Source organism: Eschrichtius robustus, chromosome 4 (genome assembly GCF_028021215.1).
Source record: "Eschrichtius robustus isolate mEscRob2 chromosome 4, mEscRob2.pri, whole genome shotgun sequence".
Taxonomy (NCBI): domain Eukaryota; kingdom Metazoa; phylum Chordata; class Mammalia; order Artiodactyla; family Eschrichtiidae; genus Eschrichtius; species Eschrichtius robustus.
In genome coordinates, this window is record NC_090827.1 from 44,739,027 (window position 1) to 44,761,820 (window position 22,794).

The following is a 22,794-nucleotide window of genomic DNA, read 5'->3' on the forward strand; positions in this document are numbered from 1 at the left end:
AAATCCTGCTTAGTTCTTAAAATGCTAGTGATTTTTGTATGTTGACATTGTTCCCAGAAATTTTTTATGTTATTGATTCTAGTGATTTGCCTGTAGCATATTTGGGGTTTTCCATGTAGACAATTAAATTATCTGCAGATAAAGGCAATGTTGTCCCTTGCTTCCCTATGTTTGTGTCAAACATGGCAAAGCAACAAATGTCTCTTAAAATGGTATAAAAACAAAATGCCAACTAAAGTTAATCACTGGAACCAATCTGAGGCCTGTGCATTCTCAAGGAAAAACATAAACATAAGCCTGTCTCAATAAAATTCCTACATATACATACATGTGTGTACGTATGTGACATTTTTTTATTAATCCTATTTTTTTTTAATTGAGGTATAGTTGTTTTACAATGATATGTTAGTTTCTACTGTACAGTGAAGTAGAGTTCCCTATGCTATACAGCAGGTTCTCATTAGTTATTTTATACATATTATTTAGTGTATATATGTCAATCCCAATCTCACAATTCATCCCAGCTCCCCTTTCCCCCCTTGGTGTTCATACGTTGTTCTCTTATGTCTGTGTCTCTATTTCTGCCTTGCAAACAGGTTCATCTGTACCATTTTTCTATATTCCACATATATGCATTAACATACAATATTTGTTTTTCTCTTTCTGACTTACTTCACTCTGCATTTTCTAAATATGATTTACTCTGACCTTAAGAATATTTAATTTTCACAGAGATTCACAGATGCTTGGTGTTCATAATCATATGTCTTTATACTCAATACCAATTTTTATCCATTAACTAGTATTTTCTTATCAGTAAAAGTTGATTTGCATTTTACATTATTGAAAATTATTCATTTAAAGTGGATGGCTGGTTGATTTCTACTTAGGACATAGAAAAAATAATATGATTTTACATTAAATTTTTATTTTATTTTATTTTTTTAACATCTTTATTGGAGTATAATTGCTTTACAATGGTGTGTTAGTTTCTGCTTTATAACAAAGTGAATCAGTTATACATATACATATGTTCCCATATCTCCTCCCTCTTGCATCTCCCTCCCTCCAACCCTCCCTATACCACCCCTCTAGGTGGCAACAAAGCACCGAGCTGATCTCCCTGTGCTATGCGGCTGCTTCCCACTAGCTATCTCTTTTATGTTTGGTAGTGTATATATGTCCATGCCACTCTCTCATTTTGTCCCAGGTTACCCTTCCCCCTCCCCATATCCTCAAGTCCATTCTCTACTAGGTCTGCATCTTTATTCCCAACTTGCCCCTAGGTTCTTCTGACCAATTTTTATTCTTTTTTTTTTTTTTAGATTCCATATATATGTGTTAGCATACGGTATTTTTTTTTTTCTCTTTCTGACTTACTTCACTCTGTATGACAGTCTCTAGGTCCATCCACCTCACTACAAATAACTCAGTTTTGTTCCTTTTTATGGCTGAGTAATATTCCATTGTATATAATGTGCCACATCTTCTTTATCCACTCATCTGTTGATGGAGACTTAGGTTGCTTCCATGTCCTGGCTATTGTAAATAGAGCTGCAATGAACATTTTGGTACTTGACTCTTTTTGAATTAAGGTTTTCTCAGGGTATATGCCCAGTAGTAATATTGCTGGGTTGTATGGTAGTTCTATTTTTAGTTTTTTAAGGAACCTCAATACTGTTCTCCACAGTGGCTGTATCAATTTACATTCCCAACAACAGTGCAAGAGGGTTCCCGTTTCTCCACACCCTCTCCAGCATGTATTGTTTGTAGATTCTTTGATGATGGCCATTCTGACCGGTGTGAGATGATATCTCATTGTAGTTTTGATTTGCATTTCTCTACCGATTAATGATGTTGAGAATTCTTTCCTGTGTTTGTTGGCGATCTGTATATCTTCTTTGGAGAAATATCTATTTAGGTCTTCTGTCCATTTTTGGATTAGGTTGCTTGTTTTTTTTGATATTGAGCTGCATGAGCTGCTTGTAAATTTTGAAGATTAATCCTTTGTCAGTTGCTTCATTTGAAAATATTTTCTCCCATTCTGAATGTTGTCTTTTCGTCTTGTTTATGGTTTCCTTTGCTCTGCAAAAGCTTTTAAGTTTCATTAGGTCCCATTGGTTTATTTTTGTTTTTATTTCCATTTCTCTAAGAGGTGGGTCAAAAAGGATCTTCTGTGATTTATGTCTTAGAGTGTTCTGCCTATGTTTTCCTCTAAGAGTTTGATAGTGTCTGGCCTTACATTTAGGTCTTTAATCCATTTTGAGTTTATTTTTGTGTATGGTGTTAGGGAGTGTTCTAATTTCATTCTTTTTCATGTAGCTGTCCAGTTTTCCCAGCACCACTTATTGAAGAGGGTGTCTTTTCTCCACTGTATATTCTTGCCTCCTTAATCAAAGATAAGGTGACCATATGTTCATGGGTTTATCTCTGGGCTTTCTGTACTTTCCATTGATCTATATTTCTGTTTTTGTGCCAGTACCATACTGTCTTGATTACTGTAGCTTTGTAATATAGTCTGAAGTGAGGAAGGCTGATTCCTCCAGCTCTGTTTTTCTTTTACAAGATTGCTTTGGCTATTTGGGGTCTTTTGTGTTTCCATACAAATTGTGAAATTTTATATTCTAGTTCTGTGAAAAATGCCAGTGGTAGTTTGATAGGGATTGCATTGAATCTGTAGATTGCTTTGGGTAGTAGAGTCATTTTCACAATGTGGATTCTTCCAATCCAAAAACATGGTATATCTCTCCATTTATTTGTATCATCTTTAATTTCTTTCATCACTGTCTTATAATTTTCTGCATACAGATCTTTTGTCTCCTTAGGTAGGTTTATTCCCAGATATTTTTTTCTTTTTGTTGCAGTGGTAAATGGGAGTGTTTTCTTAATTTTACTTTCAGGTTTTTCATCATTAGTGTATAGGAATGCAAGAGATTTCTGTGCATTAATTTTGTATCCTGTTACTTTACCAAATTCATTGATTAGCTCTAGTAGTTTTCTGGTACCATTTTTAGGATTCTATATGTATAGTATCATGTATGTGTAAACAGTGACAGCTTTACTTCTTCTTTTCCAATTTGGGTTCCTTTTATTTCTTTTTCTTCTCTGATTGCTGTGGCTAAAACTTCCAAAGCTATGTTGAATAATAGTGGTGAGAGTGGGCAACCTTGTCTTGTTCCTGATCTTAGTGGAAATGGTTTCAGTTTTTCACCATTGAGGACGATGTTGGCTGTGGGTTTGTCATATATGGCCTTTATTATGTTGAGGTAAGTTCCCTGTATGCCTACTTTCTGGAGGGTTTTTATCATAAATGGGTGCTGAATTTTGTCGAAAGCTTTCTCTGCATCCATTGAGATGATCATATGGTTTTCTCCTTCAATTTGTTAATATGGTGTATCACGTTCACTGATTTGCATAAATTGAAGAAACCTTGCATTCTTGGTGTAAACCCCACTTGATCATAGTGTATGATCCTTTTAATGTGCTGTTGGATTCTGTTTGCTAGTACTTTGTTGAGGATTTTTGCATCGATGTTCATCAGTGATATTGGCCTGTAGTTTTCTTTCTTTCTGACATCTTTGTCTGGTTTTGGTATCAGGGTGATGGTGGCCTCGTAGAATGTGTTTGGGAGTGTTCCTCCCTCTGCTATATTTTGGAAGAGTTTGAGAAGGATAGGTGTTAGCTCTTCTATAAATGTTTCATAGAATTCACCTGTGAATCCGTCTGGTCCTGCGCTTTTGTTTGTTGGAAGATTTTTAACCACAGTTTCAATTTCAGTGCTTGTGATTGGTCTGTTCATATTTTCTATTTCTTCCTGGTTCAGTCTCGGACGGTTGTGCATTTCTAAGAATTTGTCCATTTCTTCCAGGTTGTCCATTTTATTGGCATAGAGTTCCTTGTAGTAATCTCTCATGATGCTTTGTATTTCTGCAGGGTCAGTAGTTACGTCTCCTTTTTCATTTCTAATTCTATTGATTTGAGTCTTCTCCCTTTTTTTTCTTGATAAGTCTGGCTAATGGTTTATCAGTTTTGTTTATCTTCTCAAAGAACCAGCTTTTAATTATATTGATCTTTGCTATTGTTTCCTTCATTTCTTTTCCATTTATTTCTGATCTGATCTTTATGATTTCTTTCCTTCTGCTAACTTTGGACTTTTTTTGTTCTTCTTTCTCTAATTGCTTTAGGTGTAAGGTTGGGTTGTTTATTTGAGATGTTTCTTGTTTCTTAAGGTAGGATGGTATTGCTATAAACTTCCCTCTTAGAACTGCTTTTGCTGCATCCCATAGGTTTTGAGTCATTGTGTTTTCATTGTCATTTGTTTCTAGGTATTTTTTGATTTCCTCTTTGATTTCTTCAGTGATCTCTTAGTTATTAAGTAGTGTGTTGTTTAGCCTCCATCTGTTTGTATTTCTTACAGATTTTTTCCTGTAATTGATATGTAGTCTCATAGCATTGTGGTCAGAAAAGATACTTGATATGATTTCAATTTTCTCAAATTTACCAAGGCCTGATTTGTGACCCAAGATATGATCTATCCTGGAGAATGTTCTATGAGCACTTGAGAAGAATGTGTATTCTGTTGTTTTTGGATGGAATGTCCTATAAATATCAATTAAGTCCGTCTTGCTTAATGTATCATTTAAAGCTTGTGTTTCCTGATTTATTTTCATTTTGGATGATCTATCCATTGGTGAAAGTGGGGTGTTAAAGTCTCCTACTATGACTGCAATACGGTCAATTTCCCCTTTTATGGCTGTTACTATTTGCCTTATATATTGCAGTGCTCCTATGTTGGGTGCATAAAAACTTACAGTTTTTATATCCTCTTCTTGGATTGATTCCTTGATCATTATATAGTGTCCTTTTTTTGTCTTTTGTAATAGTCTTTGTTTTAAAGTCTATTTTATCTGATATGAGAATTGCTACTCCAGCTTTTTTTTGATTTCCATTTGCATGGAATATATTTTTCCATCCCCTCACTTTCAGTCTGTATGTGTCCGTAGGTCTGAAGTGGGTCTCTTATAGACAGCATATATATGGGTCTTGTTTCTGTATCCATTCAGCCAGTCTCTCTCTTTTGGCTGGAGCATTTAATCCATTTTCATTAAAGGCGATTATCTATATGTATGTTTCTATTACCATTTTCTTAGTTGTTTTGGGTTTGTTATTGTAGTTCTTTTCCTTCTCTTGTGTTTCCTGCCTAGAGAAGTTCCTTTAGCATTTGTTGTAAAGCTGGTTTGGTGGTGCTGAATTCTCTTAGCTTTTGCTTGTCTGTAAAGCTTTTAATTTCTCTGTCAAATCTGAATGAGCTCCTTGCTGGGTAGAGTAATCTTGTTTGTAGGTTTTTCTCCTTCATCACTTTAAATATGTCTTACCACTCCCTTTTGGCTTGCAGAGTTTCTGCTGAAAGATCAGCTGTTAACCTTATGAGGATTCCCTTATGTGTCATTTGTTGTTTTTCCCCTTGCTGCTTTTAACATTTGTTCTGTGTATTTAATTTTTGATAGTTTGATTAATATGTGTCTTGGCGTGTTTCTCCTTGGATTTATCCTGTATTGGACTTTCTGTGCTTCCTGGACTTGATTAAGTATTTCCTTTCCCATATTAGGGAAGTTTTCAACTATAATCTCTTCACATATTTTCTCAGTCCCTTTCTTTTTCTCTTCTTCTTCTGGGACCCCTATAATTCGAATGTTGGTGCATTTAATGTTGTCCCAGAGGTCTCTGAGACTGTTCTCAATTCTTTTTATTCTTTTTTCTTTATTCTGCTCTGCAGTAGTTTTTTCCACTATTTTATCTTCCAGGTCACTTATCCATTCTTCTGCCCCTGTTATTCTGCTACTGATCCCTTCTAGAGAATTTTTAATTTCATTTATTGTGTTGTTCGTCAGTGTTTGTTTGCTCTTTAGTTCTTTTAGGTCCTTGTTAAACATTTCTTGTATTTTCTCCATTCTATTTCCAAGATTTTGGATCATCTTTACTATCATTATTCTGAATTCTTTTTCAGGTAGACTGCCTATTTCCTCTTCATTTGTTAGGTCTGGTGGGTTTTTGCCTTGCTCCTTTATTTGCTGTGTGTTTCTCTGTCTTCTCATTTTGCTTAACTTACTGTGTTTGGGGTCTCCTTTTTGCAGGCTGCAGGTTCGTAGTTTCCATTGTTTTTGGTGTCTGTCCGCAGTGGCTGAAGTTGGTTCAGTGGGTTGTGTAGGCTTCCTGGTGGAGGGGACTAGTGCCTGTGTTCTGGTGGATGAGGCTGGATCTTGTCTTTCTGGTGGGCAGGTCCATGTCTGGTGGTGTGTTTTGGGGTGTCTGTGGCCTTATTATGATTTTAGACAGCCTCTGTGGTAATGGATGGGGTTGTGTTTCTGTCTTGCTAGTTGTTTGGCATAGGGTGTCCTGCACTGGAGCTTGCTGGTCGTTGAGTGGAGCTGAGTCTTGGCATTGAGATTGAGATCTATGGGAGATTTTCGCCATTTGATATTACTTGGAGCTGGGAGGTCTCTTGTGGACCAGTGTCTTGAACTTGGCTATCGCACTTCAGTGGCACAACCCTGATGCCTCGCTGGAGCACCAAGAGCCTGTTCTCCACAGGGCTCAGAATAACAGGGAGAAAAAAAAGAAAGAAAGAAGAAGTAAAATAAAATAAAATAAAATAAAGTAAAATAAAATAAAATAAAGTAAAATAAAATAAAATAGAGTTATTAAAATAAAAAATAAAAAATAATTAAGAAAAAATTTTTTAAGTAAGAAAAAAAAGGACAGACAGAACCCTAGGAGAAAGGGTAAAAGCAAAGCTATACAGACAATATCACACACAGAAGCATACACATACACACTCACAAAAAGAGAAAAAGTGAAAAATATATATATATATCATTGCTCCCAAAGTCCACCTCCTCAATTTGGGATGATTCGTTGTCTATTCAGGTATTCCACAGAGGCAGGGTACATCAAGTTGATTGTGGAGATTTAATCCACTGCTCCTGAGGCTGCTGGGAGAGATTTCCCTTTCACTTCTTTGTTCGCACAGCTCCCGGGGTTCAGCTTTGGATTTGGCCCTGCCTCTGCGTGTAGGTAGCTTGAAGGTGTCTGTTCTTTGCTCAGACAGGATGGGGTTAAAGGAGCAGCTGATTTGGGGGCTCTGGCTCACTCAGGCTGGGGGGAGGGAGGTGTACAGATGTGGGGTTAGCCTGCAGCAGCAGAGGCCAGAGTGACGTTGCAACAGCCTGAGGTGTGCCGTGTGTTCTCCCCGGGAAGTTGTCTCTGGATCACGGGACCCTGGCAGTGGTGGGCTGCACAGGCTCCTGGGAGGGGAGGTGTGGATAGTGACCTGTGCTTGCACACAGGCTTCTTTGTGGCTGCAGTAGCAGCCTTAGCATCTCATGCCCGTCTCTGGGGTCCGTGCTGATAGCCGCGGCTCACGCCTGTCTCTGGAACTCCTTTAAGCGGTGCTCTTAATCCCCTCTTCTCTCGCACCAGGAAACACAGAGGCAAGAAAAAGTATCTTGCCTCTTCGGCAGCTCCAGCCTTTTCCCCAGACTCCCTCTCGGCTAGCTGTGGCGCACTAGCCCCCTTCAGGCTGTGTTCACACAGCCAACCCCAGTGCTCTCCCTGGGATCCGACTGAAGCCCCCATTAAACTTTTAAAATTTTTTTTTAAAGGTGATTCTAGAAAATAACAAATGTATTTTGTTTGCAATATGGTGCTATTTTCAGTGTTAACTATTTTCCCAGAAGGAGGCAGATGGTTGGTAAACAAAAGAGGAAATTCTAAAAGCTTTTAATCCTTTATGGATAGTAACTTTTACCTGAAGATACTGAATATATAACTTCTGCATTGTTTCCTTCATCAAGATCCTTTGCAAACACAGCTGTAACAAACATATTTACTGGTTGACCTTCCAGAACCTGTCATTAAGACAAATCACTTACAAATTAGTCAGTGAAATTTTAAAAAAAAGATCAATGAATCTTTAAGTGACAGAACACATTACTACTAAGCATTATTTTTTTAAACTACTTTTAAATCCACACAAAATGCAAATGTCTACCATATAAAAGTTGTATGGGTGTAAAACCATGAAAAAAAATCCGCATTACAAATTTAAATGTTTTGCTCAATTTGAACAAATTATCTGCAGCATTTAACCTAATTTTGAGAAAAAAAGGAAATAAAATTGACTAAAAAAAATCTTAGATTTTTGATGCATTTTAAGAATTCTGGCATCTTCTTATTCATCACTTTCTTTTAAAAGGTCCAAAATACGCTAAAGATAAACATAAACCATTATTTCAGGAAACATACCTTATTAATTAATAGAAACTTTCCTGAAATACTGAAATGTACATGTGGAATTGAACTCCAAGTTTAGGGTCTTACTGCCTAATTAAGCCATGATACATAAAATGATATATTAATAAAAATCATAAGGATAGTATCATAATGTTCTGCATTGGTAGAATTTTCTTTAAATATGATTTTGGAAGATGAGTTTAAAGTTATTAACTTCCTCAATACCTATTTCGAGGTTTTCAATATGCATACCTGATCTCAATTTGAACATCCAAATGTTTTAGAGCAATAGCTTCCCAACGTTTTATTCATATAACCCTTTCATTGAAAAAAAGTATGAGTACCTCCAAGATACATTTATTAATTATGTACATGAACTAATATGCTAACTTATTATGTACATTATAAAACATACAAAAACATGGAAATGAAAAATATAAGATCACGTAAATATAATGAGAAGTTTCTGCATGTGCCTGCAAAGATCGAATGTTACAATCTCTGGCTGCACGTCCCTCCACTTTAGAGCTACAGATTGTTCTCCTATCTTCAACTAACCATCTTAGAGATGTGCTTCAATTGCCCACAAGGAGCTGTAGACAAAGAAAGGCATGCAAATTACTGAAAAAAAAACAAGCCATGTCTGAGCAATACTGATAATGAAGTACCATGATGTTTTCATACAACAGACAGAACTACATTATCATAAAACCACTGAATGTGTGATCCCAAATAGCACATATAAGCATTTTCTTTTCTTGTTTTAATTGTGGGGTTTTTTTGACATGTGGACAATTCTAACTCTCGAAATGTATGCATTTCCACACAAGACTGACTGGATAAATTCAAGCTTTTTACCACAAGATGGTGCTCAAAACAAGTGACTAAGAATACTACAAACGTTGCACGGCCACTTGGCTCCACATACCTTGATGTGTAATTCCTTCCCAGGGAGGCACTGTGGGAAATACGGCCTGTTATCGTTGATGTCAGTAACTGAGACATACACCAGCGCGGTGGCGTTTCGAGGAGGGGAGCCGTGGTCAGTCACAAAGACAGTCACCTGATGGTGCACCCGTTGCTCATGATCCAAGGCCACCCAACTGATAAGTTCGCCTGAGGAACACAGAGCAGGATGAAAGAGGCTGACACTTGTACTAGAATTGTGGCTTTATGAACCACCAATTTAATCCCAGACCAATTCCCAGAAAGGAAAATCAGATATAAAGTTCTAAAAGCACAACTTCCAAGACCACATGCTTTAGTAATCTAGCTCTGCTGTTGAAAGAATTTTCTGAAGTTTCTTCTGCCACCTTCAATTTGTCATTCTTTGTATTTCAAATTATCTACCATCAACCATTCTAACTAAAGAATGAATTCATGACAACAAATGATAAAATACTCTGTGGTAATTTAATAATAATTTAGAAGATTTAAAGTTACAACATATCTCCCATCATACTGAATATACAGAAAGCACCTCAGCTCTGACATCACAAGGTCTGGTTTGGGCTCCAGTTTCTTCACCTCAGGCGCAGAAGGACCTCTCTGACCCTACCTCCTAGGTCTATCAAACACTAATGCAATCATAAATTTAAAAGTACTTTGTAAGCTGTAAATTATTACAAACGTGAGAGTTGTTATCATTATTTAAAATAATGGCAAAGTACCTTCATGAAAATCAAATACATTTCTAGGTATTGGTTTGTCTTTTATGTATAGAGTTATTTATTTTTATCTCACAAAATATATGTGTAGTGAGGACAATGACTTCCCAAATAACTCTTCATGCTTTACAAGCCATATTTTACATATTCTTGCTCAAAACTGTCTTCTAGGCGACTAGCCTCATGTTTCATCCACAGACTCAGGCATAAAATTGTAACTGCCTCTAGCTACGGCCAAGGGCCATCTCCGGTAGCCCGTCTCCCGCTGCAGAGTTCCAACAGGCGTTAATATCCTCACTATTTATGAAAATTTCTATTTGTGAGAAAGTAATCAAGAAGCAACTACTACCTAACATTGCCATTTCCAAGATCTTTTTGCCCTTTTCCTCCAAATGAAATGACAGTGTGTAGAACAAAACAAAAAGTGAAATCAGGAACAACAACAAAAAAAATTCATATTTGGATAAGTTGCTGAATTGGTGAAGGTATAACGCAGTGTTTACCATATCCACTTACTATATCAACTATATTTATAAAGTGTTAACTGTGTGATTCTAACAAAAATGACAAAGACAACAACTGCATCTTTAAAGTTCCAAAATGCAGTTCTTCTAGGAAAACCCTAAATCCTGAATGGCAAACACATTTTTATTTGCTGCACCAACTCTGACATGTAGCAGCTGTTCGGAAAGACTGGGAGGCTCAGCCAGGGCTGGGGGTGGGGGTTCCACGTAGGGTTCCGTGGAAGTGAGGTTTCGGGTCACTACCTGAGGCTGCTCAGAGCCCCGGACGTGGAGGGCGTGCCTGCGTGCTGCGCATGCCTGCCACGCACTGGAGGATGTCGTCAACCCCTGCGTTGCCCCACTGTCCCCAACCCCAGTGAACAGGAACAGCTTACGAGTATGTAGCTTTCCAAGCCCCTTCATAACACTTTAACTCTTCACCCACCTCCACCCCCCCCCCCCCAGAGCGGGACACGGAGCATGGAGGCAATTCTCTCCTTTTTTCAAGGTAAGGAAACTGAGTCCCAAGGTGAAGCTTCTTGCTTCTAGCCGTACAGCAATTCTAGGAATGGACACCTGGTCTTCTGAATCTGGACTAACTGTGGGAGAGAGATCATGGGGGAACCGAATGTATATTTCAGCTTCTTTCAAAAAAAATAAATTACCGAGTGCAGTAGAAAACCTAGAGAACTATCTAGCACGTGGAAGTAAAGAGCAAGCCGGCCATCCTGTGCAGCCGGTGCAGTTTGTGCCTTGCTGCGAGGCCCAGCTCAGGACTGAATGGGAGCCGAGATACAGCTGCAATCTCGGCAGGCCTTGTGCCCTGGTGTAAAGCTCCATCTGCTGGAGGAAGGGGCACCTTTTCCTAATCCACATGACAGGCACTTTGAAGGTAATCAGAATTGAATTCAAATTCTGTCCCACTATAGAGCAAGGGGCACCACATACAAAGTCCACAACATGAATGGTGCCTCCTGGAATTGTACAAAGTGGTGACCTTCTCACTTCTTTCTAACTCCGTGACCTTGGGCATGTTACTTGAGCTACCCGAGTTTCAGTTTCTCCAACTACATGGTTGCAGTATAAACATAGTTCATTTGTAGGTAGTTGCAGGAATTAAAGACCTTGTAAATGTATACAATATAATAACATTTGTATATTTAACTTAACTAATTAAGACATGAAAAAAACCTGGGTGTAAATATTTGCCCTTTCCCTATGTTTCCCTCATCAAAATGAGAATGGTGAAAGATATCAAAACAGTGATTTTGAAATCTTAAAATCTTAAAAAGTGGATTATTTTCTAGTTTTTCACCGATGACATTTATATTTTATAAAATATTATTTGAAAAATTTTAAAGACATCTACAAATGAAAAAGAATGGTTGGGCAGGGGGGATGGAATTAAACTTTACACAAGAATTTACCTAGTCCAGTTCTGAGTGTACCTCTAATTCAAAATAAGAACCATATATGGACAGTATGTGGGTGTGAGGCAAGAGAAATATGAATCATTTAAGGGAAAATTCTGTTCAATTTTGACTTCACTTTAAAAATCACAATACTATAATCAAGTAAGATATTTATTAAAAACTGTAATTTTAACTATATATTTGCTAAAAGATTTGAGTTTTGTCAATTCCAATTTTAAAGGAATAAGTACAAGCTACAAAATGCTACCTGTATTAGGATTCATCTTGAAGAATTTTCCATCAGACAAAAGGAAATATGACAGCTGTCCATTCTTTCCCGAGTCTCTGTCAACTGCTGTAATTTTGCCTATTACCCCTTGGGGAACAGGACTCTCCTTGACTTTCAGAAACAAGACATCATGCAAGAAGGTAGGGGAATTGTCATTCTCATCCAGGACATGAACAATTACTGAAGTGCTCACATTTTGTGACATTCTGTCCTCCGGGATCCAGGCAAACACTCTAAAATTATATGTTTGTGTGGATTCATAGTCGAGCTGTCGCCGCAAATAAATCCAACCCGTGTAAGGATGGATGCCAAATGCAGCCGAGTCTGTGCCGGACTCCAGCAAGTACAGGAGCTGTGGGGTTGTGAGCTGCGGGCCAAGCAGACAGGCCTGGATTTTCAGGACTGGGGTCATCGGTGAGAGGGACTCACTAACTTCCGCTTGATAGACCAAATGCTCAAAAGTTAACGACGGGTTTTGTTCTTGTTTTTCAATAATGACCGTCAGCACTAACAGGGATGCCTGAGGAGGAACACCAAGATCCTGGGCCATGAGGGTCAGCGTGCACTCCCGGGGCCCAGCGCCTGCCAGGCTCTCGTTGAGGTACACCACACCAAGCCCCAAGTCAACGGAAAAGATGCTTGGGCTCTGACTGGCAATGGTATAGCGGATGACCCCGTTGGGCCCGCTGTCTTTGTCTGTTGCACGGGCGTGGTACAAGGCTGTGCCAGGCATTGTGCCCTGGGATATCGTAACCCCATCGGAGGCTTTGGGAAACACTGGGCGGTTGTCATTGACATCGATGACAGTTATGTTGACCTCTGTGCTGCTGCAGGCGGGGGAGCTGCTGAGCTGTGCCTGGATGGTGAGCACAACCACGGGCTGCGTTTCGTGATCCAGCGGCTTCTGGGTTCGAATGGTGCCCAGCCATGGGTGAATAAAGAACTTTCCGTCCAGATCACCAGAGGAGATCCTATAAAGAATTGGCTCTGAGGAATCTGAAAAGGAAAAAAAAAAAAGAACAAAATGAAAAGAGAAAGCAATCGCTTTATGCCAAAACAATGTACCTACTGGAAACACTGAGAACTGAAAGCATTAATGTATATCACATCCACAGAGAATACGATGCAATGTCTCACATCTTCCTCAGCTCTCCAAAGCCTGTTGATAAGTGGACACATGGTTTCAGATGTATTAGTGGACAAAAGTAATGTCCAATGGACAAGGAGCAAGCCACGAGTTTCACCATCTTCCTTCCCTCTTCTTGTATTAAGTAAAAGGGAAAGATATTCAGAAAATAATGTGGATGCCTATTTTACAGTCTGTTTTATATATTTGAGGAAGCAAAGTCAAGTTTACACTGGTGTTTCTCTATGATACCTACCAATAAAAGGCAAATACCCTCCCTAAAATTTAAGGGAAGGAGAGAAGATGGGTTAGGGTTAGGGAGCAGGACAAGATCTTTGGACAAGTAATTCACTTCTTAGAATTTTTCTTGCAGAGAAATCTGTACAAGTCATATAAGGATATTTGCTTGAGTATCATTTGGACTAGCAAAAATGATTGTAAATCATTCAAATTGATAGCAAAAGGGAAATGTTTAAATAAATACTACACAACTTATTATTTTAATGAGACGGAATGATGTCCAGTAACTTGGAAAACTGTCCACAATATACAAAGTGGGGAAAAATGGTCATTGTAGAACAACAAAGATAGTTGGATGTATTTTCATAAAAAATTTTTTGGAAGTGTGTATGTGTGTGTGTGTGTGTGTGTGTGTGTGTGTGCGCGCGCGCGTGTGCGCGCGCGCGCATGTGCGCGCTTTGAAGAGTGAGTTAAAAGTACCTATTACTTTTGTGATTAGAAAAAAAAGTAGGATGAAAATAATGTTGAAAGAACAAAGAGCAAGCCATAGATTGTATGGTCTCAATTCTTGCATGGAGAAAAGGAAAGATTTATTCAAGACTGTACAACCTAAGAAAATATAGAAAATGTTCCAGTAATGGATTTCAATGCAGCATAAGAAGTAAGTACTTACTCAAGGACTCTTTTGCTTTCACTGTTCCCACAGGACTGTCTTCAGGCACATCTTCATAAACTGAGAAAGTATACTTAGGCCTTTCAAATTCAGTGGGTGCCAGAGTTGTCTGAAGAATGTGTATGGTGACTTCAGCATTAGTGACAGATGTGAGCCCACCACCATCTCGAGCACAGACCATCAGCAAAAGTGTGGTGGATTCCAAATGACTAAGAGTTGATGTTAAGTAAATAATCCCTGGGTACGGGAAGGAGAGCATTAAAAACCAGATAACATGCAATAAATACTGATGAGCAATAGTAACACCTGATCTGTTAATGCTACTGTGATGGTTAATTTTATGTGTCCACTTGACTGGACCATGTCGTACCCAAATATTCAGTGAAACATTATGCTGCATGTTTCTGTGAGGGTGTTTTTGGGTGAGATTAACCCAAATGGGTAGACTGAGTCAAGCATATTGGCCTCCCTGCTGTGGGTGGGCCTCATCCAATCAGTTGAAGGCCTGACTAGAACAAAAGGGCTGGTCCTCCTCCAAGTAAGAGAGAGTCCTCCTGATGGACTGTCTTAGACTTGGGACATTGGTTTTTTCCCTTCCTTTGGAATTGAACTGAAACATCTTGGCTCCTCCTGAGTCTTGAGACTGCCAGCCTTCAACCTGGAGCTACACCATTGGTTCTCTGGGTCTTGAGTTTATCAACTCACCTGCAGATCTTGGGGCCTGTTAATCTCCATAATCACAGGACTACTTCCTTACAATAAATCTCTTTATATTTATCTTTATATGTCTTTATATTTATATATCTCCTATTGGTTCCATTTCTCTGGAGAACCTTGATACATCTACTTTCCAATCAAAGAACTTGAGCATATGTGCAAAATGATATGAGAAGCTGGCAAAAACATCAGAATTATCAGTTTTCTAGGCATAAAAAAGGTGACACCCTTTCTTTTTTTAAATCAAATCTGCCCTCTCATAACTCCAATTCCTTGTTCCTATTTCCATTAGAAATTTAGTGAATCTGTCTTATTTCTCCTTGGCAAACACATTATCAATAACCAAAGCCAAATATCTCATCAGACCTGCTCCAGGCACAGCATCCCCGTTTTCTTATCTGACATGATTTTATGTCATTTCACTTGCAGTTTCTTTCTCCTGAACATTCTCCAAGTTGATCCAGGAACACGTGATTCCAGATAACAATCTGATTATAATGAAGAAGAGTATAAACACTCTTTATTGGAATACTTATAAAATACTAATGTAACCAAGTATTATCACACCCACTTTTAGCAGCCGTGTTAAAATTGGGGTTCACACTGATTTGCTGGTCCACCAAAGCACTCAATACTCATCACACTAATTTCTAAGTCAGGTCTTTCCCTTCCGTTATTGATTAGCTTCAAACATTCTTTCTTATTAAAGTCTTGGCTTGATTAAAAAATAAAACCCAAATAATGCAAAAGTGTCTGTCTAAAGAAGAAAATGAAAAGTCTCTCTACCCCAATTACCCCCCACTCTCTGGGTACAGAGTCTTCTACAGTTAACTCGATTTTAATTATTGAGACTTTTTTAAGGGTTTTATTTTCCACTCTTGATGATTATGACAATGAAAAGATTAATGCCTGCCTCAACTAGACCACAAGCTGGTCTTCCTGCCTTCAGACTGACTCCTTCTAAACCATTTTTCATACTTGTATTAGGATAGTCTTCCTAAAATCCAAATCTCGGCCTATCAGTGCTTCCCCCAGTTTTCAGGGGAAGTTCAAATGCTTTATCGTAATAACCAAGCCACTCAATTAGCGCTTTTGCATCTCTGTGGCGCCATTCTCTCCATACAGGACATTTTGCTCTTGGCACAGCCAATTCTTTCTAATTTCCAGAATAGATCTTGCTCTTCCTTTTGGATTGCTGCATCCCCTTCCTGCAATAACTTCTCCATCTTCTCTGACAATGATTTCTACTCATGTTTTAAAGCACAGCTCAACCTTCACCTGGCGCAGATGACCTTCTCTTACCTTCCACTCTCTTTCAGAGACCACTCTTCCAGGATCCCACAGTGGCCTGAGTACATGTGCCTATCATACATTTACCACATTGTACTTTAATGGTTTTTGTCTTTCTTATCATTCATTCACTTATGCATTAGTTTACTCCATGGTTTATAAATAAAATCAAAAGACAACATTTTGAAAATATATAAACAACAATTTAGTATATATAATAACTGAAGAGTTCTGTAACTAAGATGAAAAAATACAAGTAAGCCAAAAGTTAGGGTAGCAGTGGATAAGGGCAGATAACTCAGATAGGAAAGAATAAATTATGAATAAATATAATGCTCAAACTCATTAAAAATAACAAATGCAAAATAAAAACAACTACCTCTTGTTTTCACCTCTAATGTTTGCTAAAACTTTTAAGTGATATTATGCAAGGTTAATAAAGGATGTGGTATGGATGTACACTGTCCAAAAGGCACTTTAGCAATATTTATATAACAGTAAATTGTTCATGTTCAAAACCTAGAAATCTACCCTCAGATCACCTTTGAGAAGGCACAGTGAGGGTGGTGCTTGCCACCCAAGGGGGGACTGCAAGACCAGTGTGGCTGATGGTGGTACCTCTGAGGGGGATGCGTTCTCATATACAGGAAAATGAGAAGCTGATAATTAGATACATCAGTGACGTTTCTGAATAAAGACAGACAAAGATAAAATCTTACAGCAGCAACAAGAGAAGAAAAACTGAGAACCTATAAAGGAACAATTCTTTGACAAGACTTCTCAATGGCAACAACAGAGGTCAGAAGTTAATGAAGTAATATTGTGAAAGTTACAGAAGAAAACAACTGCCTACCTAGAATTTTCTACTCAGATAAGCTATTTTTTAAAATATTTATTTATTTATTTATGGCCGCACTGGGTCTTCGTTGCTGGGCACGGGCTTTCTCTAGTTGCAGTGAGCGGGGGCTACTCTTCGTTGCGGTGTGTGAGCTTCTCATTGTGGTGTCTTCTCTTGTTGCAGAGCACGGGCTCTAGGTGCGCGAGCTCAGTAGTTGTGGCGCACGGGCTTAGTTGCTCCGCAGCATGTGGGATCTTCCCGGACCAGGGCTCGAACCTGTGTCACCTGCACTGGCAGGCGGATTCTTAACCACTGAGCCACCAGGGAAGCCCCAGATAAGCTATTTTACAGGATGAACGTTGGATCAGTCAGGGTTCTCCAGAGAAGCAAAAACGAATAGTTGAAATAGATAGATAGAGATAGAGACAGAGACAGAGATGGGGGGAGAGAAGATAGGGAAAGAGGGAGAGAGAGAGAGGGAGAGACAGGGAAAGAGAGAAGAGAGAGAGAGATTTATTTTGAGGAATTGGCTCATATGGGGGTCGGCCAGTCTGGAATTTGTAGGGCTGGCTGGAAGGCTAGAAATTTCTACAGGAGTCAATGTCACAGTCTTGAGTTGGAAAGCAGACTAGAGGTAGAATTACTTCTTCCTGGGAACACATCAGTCTTTTCTCTTAAGACCTTCAACTGATCAGACAAGGCCCACTCACATTATGGAAGATTATTTGCTTTGCCCAAATACTACTGAGTTAAATACATCTAAAAAACACCTTTACAGCAATATCTAGACTGGTGTTTGACCAAAAATTAGGTACCATAGCCTAGCCAAGTTGACACATAAAATTAACTACCACAAGCATAAAATAAGACCAAGACAGATAGATAATTTACTTCTTACAAACTATCACTGAAAGAATTACTAAAGGGAACAACTGTTTTCTGATACTAAATACAATGACCAACCCTCCCCCTGAAAGCAAGTGCTGCAAAAAAATAAAAACATAACCTCTTAAATACATTAAACAAATTGACAGTAAAGAAGGTAAAAAATTAAGTGATGTCAGGAACCCAGAGCATATGCAGCATACTGAATTTGGCTTTGGCCTTCAGTGTATTTACCAAACCCTAGTGTCCTTGAACTTTTCTTTTAATGACTTTGTGGAACTCTGGAGGCAGAAGACAAGACCAGGGCCCTTGGGGATGGGAGCAGGTTGGAGAGGGAGAGTCTTGCAAGACTTCCACCAATAAAATTAGATCCACAAAACTTTCAGTGTAAGAGGGAGCTAGAAATAAACCCCTGCCTCCCCAGTGAAAATTTATGACTTGAAACCTGGTGCTGAACAGAGGGGTAAAAATTTCCTTTGAGAATTCTTAAACATAAGCCAAACCTCACACTAGTTTGTAGACTGTATTCACAGTATAGGATGATGTGAAATTTTTCAAGTCAAGAATTTAGTTTAAAACAGTGTAGACTGGTACTTCCCTAGAGCACTTGGGCAAGGGAAGCACAAACACTTTCCAGAGGAACCCACCTTCATCCCCGGGGTTCAAGAATTGTCTCAGATAAAGATCCAAGTCCACAGTAGAAAATCACACAACACATGGGGAAATATGTTAACATGGGTGAGACTCAGTACTAACGGCAGATTTGGACTGGGAAACACTTCAGAATGGACAAAATACTCTAGTTAAAAGATAGAAATTGCCCAACCATATGTTATTTATGAGACACAACCAAAACAAAAAGATACGGGCAGGATGTGAGTGAAAGACGGGAGACTGGACGTTGAGACTGGATGTTGCCTCCATCCTCATGCCCCTCGCCTCCTTCAGTCTATCTGATCCATGACAGCCCCTTGCCCTTGGACTCTCTCCTCTGGTTATGTTATAGTCTTCTTTTTGCCTTTCCTAACAATTCCTTGGATTTTGACCACAGTCCTTCCTACTGCTCAGACTTCTAAACATTTTTCTTGTTAAGTACTAGGCTCTTCTTCCAGTCTCTGAAGGATCTCAAATGGTGTCCCTGGACCACATGCATCAAAATCCCCTTGACCACTTGTAAAAACAAAGATTTTCAGGCTCTTATCTAGATATTCTGATTTCTAGAAAGATTATAGAAGTGGGGAAGAATGCCGGAATTGACTTTCTAATGACCTCTATCAGTAATTCTTATGTGCTCTAAAGTTTGAAGACCACTGTTATATATTATTTCCATCAAAATATTCACATGTTTTGTGACTTCAATAGTTACTTTATCCTAGTATCTCCCCATGTCCTCTCACCTGAATTAAGTTCTGTGCCTCTTTCTAGGTGGCACTTCCCCTGGGATATTTGTCAATTTGACATCAGTTGGATCATTGATCATTTAGTTAAAATTAAGGAATTATGTGTGACTCATTCTCTTTCATTAATAAATCAAACTAGTCACCATTCCTATATCATTTTCCTCTTAAAATATTCTCAGATTAGTTTCTTCCTCTCTATCTCCTTAGTACAAATTTCATTACTTTACCCCTGGTTATAGAAATAATAGTACATTGTTATATATTTTCTGTTAATTAATATATATATTCCCTGTTCAAATTTTCTAGTCTTTTAATCCACCTAACATACTACTCCCAGGGTAATTTTCCTTAAATGTCACCATGACACACTGGTGCTCAAAACCCTTATATCATTCCTTATTTCCTGTAACAAACAAGTTTAAACTTCTTTGTCATGCTTCTACATTCTTTCATAAACCAATCCCACTCAGTGTAGCTTTAGATCATTCTGTAGCCCATCTCTCCACCTCAGACACCATCATCTCGTGCTGTCATAAATATGTGTAACAAGTAAGATAACGAAACACAATTCATGGGGTGCAATCATAGAGCATTTTTTTTCTTTTCTCCTATTTTGATTTATTTTGTATGGCCACCTGTTCTTCTCCTGTCCCTACGTGAAAATTCAGGAAGCTCCTACCACCTCCACAATCACTAGCAACCAATTAAAGTTATTTCTGTGACTTTAAGTCACAAAACAGTCTCAATTTAATGACTAGAATATAAATGTCTTTAGAAGAATCAAAGTGTAAACTTGAGTTAAAGTTCAGGTGGGGAAAAGAAACTGAAAAAGAATGAATATATGTATGTATGACTGAATCACTATGCTGTACACCTGAAACTAACACATGATTGTAAAGCAACTCTACTCCAATAAAATTAAAAATAAATAAATAAATTGGTATAATTTAAGGCAAAAAAAAAAAAAAAAAGGTCAGGTGGAGCACATGCTGTAGGTCAGAAGTCGTTGGCTGCTTCTCTCTTTCCTCACCTAGCTCTCTTCCTCCTCCTCCTCATATTGCTAATATGAGTTTCTGAACCGTCTCGGTGCATCCGGGGGGAAAGGAGGGGATGGGAGAGGAGTGGGAACATTCTCACTGGACAGGCACCATCGCAGTGATGGAGCGTCAGTGCTCTTCTGCCTGGGCAGTTGTTTAGAAACCACTTTCTATCACTAGTGCTTTTGTGGCTTTTTTGGAGAAAGCTTCCATCTTCTAATCTGAGGCTACCTTAACAGACGTAACCATATCCCTCTTCAGACTGTTCACTTACTGCTTCCTTGCCTCCTGAAAAGCTAACAACGTTCAGACCTCTCCCTCTGGCCTTAGCGGGCAGGACCTAAAACAACTCCACACCAGCTGTCTCCACCACAGAGGACCACGGCCCCACAAACTCCAGGAACAGTTTGTCTTCACCCTAGAAACCCCTCCTTTCTTCCACCGTCCATCATTCCTGCTCTAGATTTTTCAGGTGAGAGACAAACTTGAGTCTGTTAGCCCCAAACCGCAAGGATTAGTACTCAGTTCTCTGACTGGTGAAGTGCAGACACCCCACCTGGGGGAAACCCACAAATCCACAGCAGCTCTCTCCAAATTATCAACCCTTTTATCTCCAATTTAGAAACCTTTTATACTTCTGACAAGGTGGGTAAAGTTCATAAGAAAAATCAAACTGGTTTCAGTTCCCTCCTTTGTAAATAATCCTGCATAGGGTCCCTCTGGTATATATCTTAGTGACTCAACCCTAACTTCCATTTTCATTTCTTGTTACAAATGCTTACTAATCTCCCTCTCCACATCTTCATTTATATTCTTCGCTTCCCCTGAATCACTATCGTTCTTCCCCTGCTTGCTTATCAAATCTGAGCCCTCCTGTGAGGTTCAGCTCAAGTTCCCCGACTACTCTAGATTCTCCCAAGTTCTCTTCTGAAGGTCTGCGCACCCTGTGGTCATCATGTCATCAATACATGGAGTTTACTCTTAGAACTTCTGTTTCAGGGAAGACAAATGCAAAGTCACCTTAATGAGACATGAGACAGTGAGAGTCTATGGCCTACACACTTGATTGTATCTGAAATGTATCTTTTAAAATGTTCTAACCCAGAGGGTTGACGACGAGTCCAGAAAAAGTAGGCAAAAGAGAGGTAAATGTTAGGCACACAAATTCAGGCCCAGGCTGTAAAAGATAAGTGGGAACAGCCTTCAGGTATTTCCCTCCCAGTGAACAGCAGAGTAATGCAGAGCACTGTGAGTCAGCAGGCCTTCACAGTTCTCTTCTAGTGGCAAGAGCATCTTTATTACGGAGAAGATCCATCCAGTTATTTTAATCTGGTACCACTAAACATTAACATTATCTCATTCCCTTCTTTAAAAATCAACGCTTCTCTGTAAACTTTCCCAGACTGATTTGGCTTTCTCCATAGTGTTCCTGAGCGGAGAAGGCAATCTGGACACGAAGCCTTAAGAATTCAGTTCCTGTGACAGTTACGGTTTTTCACTATAACCTGGTAATTGGCATTCAGTTTGATACATCAAAAGAAAGAGCTTGCTTAATGTAAGTCTGAAGATAAAATAATTTAAGTATGGAATACCATCTATTGAAGATTCTTAGGAGCCAGACAGCTGGGCTTCTTTTGGTCAAATAACTATACTACTGTGTGTGGCCATACTCTCAATACTTGACCTTCGGAATGTAATTAATGAGTCTCTGGCCTTCTTCTATACAGTTTTTCCCCCTATATTTCCACATATGTTTCCATAGTTTTCTGTACTCTGGTCTGGACTGAGTATCTATTTCTTTTCCAGTATTAAACTTTAAAAATTATTGTAATTTCATATGATTTTTTAATTTATTTATTATTGAGATATAATTGACTATATACTATTGTATTAGTTTTAGATGTACAACACGATAATTTGATATATGTATGTATTGTGAAATGATTATGAGAATAAATTTAGTTAACATCCATGTGTGATGACACATATTTATAAATTTTTTCCTTGTGATGAGAACTTTTATGATCTACTCTGTTAGCAACTTTCAAATATACAATATAATATTGTTAACTACAGTCACCATGCTGTACATAAATCCCTAGGATTTATTACCTTATAACTGGAAGTTTGTACCTTTTAACTCCCTTCACCCATTTCACCTGCCCCACCCCACCCCCAGCTCCGGCACCCACCGATCTCTTCTCTGTATATTATATGCTCTATTATTGTCGACTCAGCTGGACTGCAAGCTTTCTCGTGGCAACAGCTCCATCTCATTCTTTCCTTTTTTATATCAACGACCATTTATTGTGTACCATCTACATTCCAGGAAATGTGCTAGTAACTGGAAAGGCGTTAGGAAGCAAAATAGACCGTGTCTGCAGGGCACAGACATTAATTATATAATCAAAAAATATGTAATTAT

General features: G+C 38.7%; 1 protein-coding gene across 1 annotated transcript in view; it reads right to left on the reverse strand.

The window, feature by feature from the left end:
- Window positions 1-22,794, reverse strand: part of DCHS2 (dachsous cadherin-related 2) — a 298,713-nt gene that overhangs the window by 112,627 nt on the left and 163,292 nt on the right. Inside the window, exons 4-7 of the mRNA XM_068542087.1 lie at window positions 14,203-14,439; window positions 12,143-13,159; window positions 9,221-9,408; window positions 7,808-7,907 (exon numbers count right to left, since the gene is read on the reverse strand). Of these exons, the coding sequence (XP_068398188.1) occupies window positions 7,808-7,907; window positions 9,221-9,408; window positions 12,143-13,159; window positions 14,203-14,439 (1,542 nt within the window). The remainder of the gene's footprint in view (window positions 1-7,807; window positions 7,908-9,220; window positions 9,409-12,142; window positions 13,160-14,202; window positions 14,440-22,794) is intronic.